Here is a 2,233-nt window from a genome sequence, read left to right on the forward strand (position 1 = left end):
TCAAAATTGCTACTAACGTACTTTCTAGCCTTTAAAAACCTGCCAAGACTCAGCAGAAGTTCTCAAGAGCTCTTCTTGGCCACTAGTTCCATGGTTCATAGTGATGGACTCAGATCCAACTACAATCCCCAGCCAGACCACAGTGACGAACAACCTTAAAAATCTTCAGCAAAGAGAATGCCATGGTAAAAACCAGCATTAACAACAAACTGATGCTTCGACATCAGCCAGTAACAAAAATCTAGAGGTTTTCATTTTGCCCATGCCAAAGAGGCTTGAATAATCTTGCCAATCTACGTTTGACTTCCAGTTCCAGCTCTTAAATATGCCCTAGTGTTACCAATGGCCTACACACAAAATAAAAGTGTTTTATTAGAGCAGCTTACAGTCTTATTTTCAAATTACACGAATACACAGAAATTCAAGAAACTCCTTAAATTCTAATAGTTTATTTCCTATACCCCAAGTTATAAAATTCAGAGTAGAGTTTCGGCATTAAATAGTGACACACATCAAGTTTCAAACTATTTATTAATCAGTGTAAACCCCATCACAATACACCAACATGATTTTGTGCATTTAGTGGGAAATATTTCCTGGTTAAGTGGAAAATTGTGCGGATGGCTTCTGGAAGACCTTCATTCTAAGCAGCTTTATAGTGAAACATTTCATTTAGAAGTCCGGACCTTCTTTCTTCAGTTTGCTGTAATCTACATTCACTGAGTAGAACTTGGAAAAGAAAAAAGATATTTTAGATAATCAATCAAATACACAAAGATGGTACAGAAGTTTAAGATTATTTTTATTCCGCTTTCTATAGTAACAATTACAGACATTAATTTTGTATTAGGAATATTTAACAATATAAAAGTCATTCAAACAAAGACATTAAAATTCCAGTTCTTTAATAATGGTTTTGGTAAGGTAAAAATATTCAATCTTCCTCAGAAGAGCAGTGCTAGTGTAATCTGGTAGACCTATAAAAAAATTCTTCTATTTCAAGGTGAATAATTATGAATTTCTTCTGATACATACTTCCAATTCTTGTTTTTACTTCCATCTCCACTACGTACACGTGTGACTCTCCAACAGAATAGAGAAATACCAGTTGTCATCCCTATTTGGTTAGGAAAGGGCTATAATTTAGATGGGAAAGATTTAAAGCAATAAAGACTGGCTAGTAATATAAAGTAATACTTTGCTGTGTGTTTGTTTCTGTAATTTTTAGATACAAATTGGCCTGCTTTGATGGCTTTTCTGTCCATTTTCTCTCTCTCACTTAGACGTTTCCTTAATTTTGTAACCCAGAATGCATCAAAATCAAATTCACACCTGACCACCTTTGGTACAAAAGCTTTTAAACGGTACAGTATTTCTGCTTTCAAATAATACTGTATTTTGGAAACTTTGTAATTTCCATAAATTTCCTTATATTCAACTTAATTTTAGAAATATATCTATCATTACTTAAAAAAACTGCCTCTAACTCTCAACAACTTTTTAAAAAAATGATTTATACTTGATACTGCTCTAGAATTCCTACTGAGGAAACATTAGGATTTGTACATAAGCCCAAATAAAGCTATAATCTTGAGTTTACTCATTCTTGTGCCAAAGAACACTGAAGAGGCTGTGCTATAATTACTTGGAGACTATATTATTTAACTCCAAAAGAACCAAAACTGCAGAATTATCATCATTTTCTTCAGTTTTTAAGCAAGAAGCTCATAAATCTGTGTCCATCATTTCTTCAAACCCTTTTATTTCTCCAAACATACTATAACTTCTTTATCTCTAATTGAAAAATTCTTATTTTATTTGACTTTTTAAAAAAGAAAAATTCCCAGGTTGTGAAGCTTATCCTTGACATACGTACACAGACTTTTATAAACATAAAAGTATAAATCAGTCATAAAGCAGTATTTTTTGTTCTGACAGTGTTCTCCTATGAAGCAATTGAACTAGACAATGAGACTTAAAAAGTAACTGTATCATCTCTAACATATTAACAAAATATTAAAGGGAATATTTATAAAAGGAACTGCAGGTTGTATTTTAAGAAATAAATATTTGGGGCTTCCTTGGTGGTGCAGTGGTTGAGAGTCCACCTGCCGATGCAGGGGACACGGGTTCGTGCCCCGGTCCGGGAAGATCCCACATGCCGTGGAGCGGCTGGGCCCGTGAGCCATGGCCGCTGAGCCTGTGCTTCTGGAGCCTGTGCTCCACAACGGGA

The 2,233-nt window shown here is 34.6% G+C and overlaps 1 protein-coding gene across 1 annotated transcript in view; it reads right to left on the reverse strand.

The window, feature by feature from the left end:
- Positions 1 to 512: 512 nt before the first annotated feature.
- Positions 513 to 2,233, reverse strand: part of NDUFA4 (NDUFA4 mitochondrial complex associated) — a 7,370-nt gene continuing 5,649 nt past the window's right edge. Inside the window, exon 4 of the mRNA XM_007113169.4 lies at positions 513 to 729. Within this exon, the coding sequence (XP_007113231.1) occupies positions 673 to 729 (57 nt within the window). The 3' untranslated portion in view covers positions 513 to 672. The remainder of the gene's footprint in view (positions 730 to 2,233) is intronic.

Source organism: Physeter macrocephalus, chromosome 5, assembly GCF_002837175.3.
Source record: "Physeter macrocephalus isolate SW-GA chromosome 5, ASM283717v5, whole genome shotgun sequence".
NCBI classification, from domain to species: domain Eukaryota; kingdom Metazoa; phylum Chordata; class Mammalia; order Artiodactyla; family Physeteridae; genus Physeter; species Physeter macrocephalus.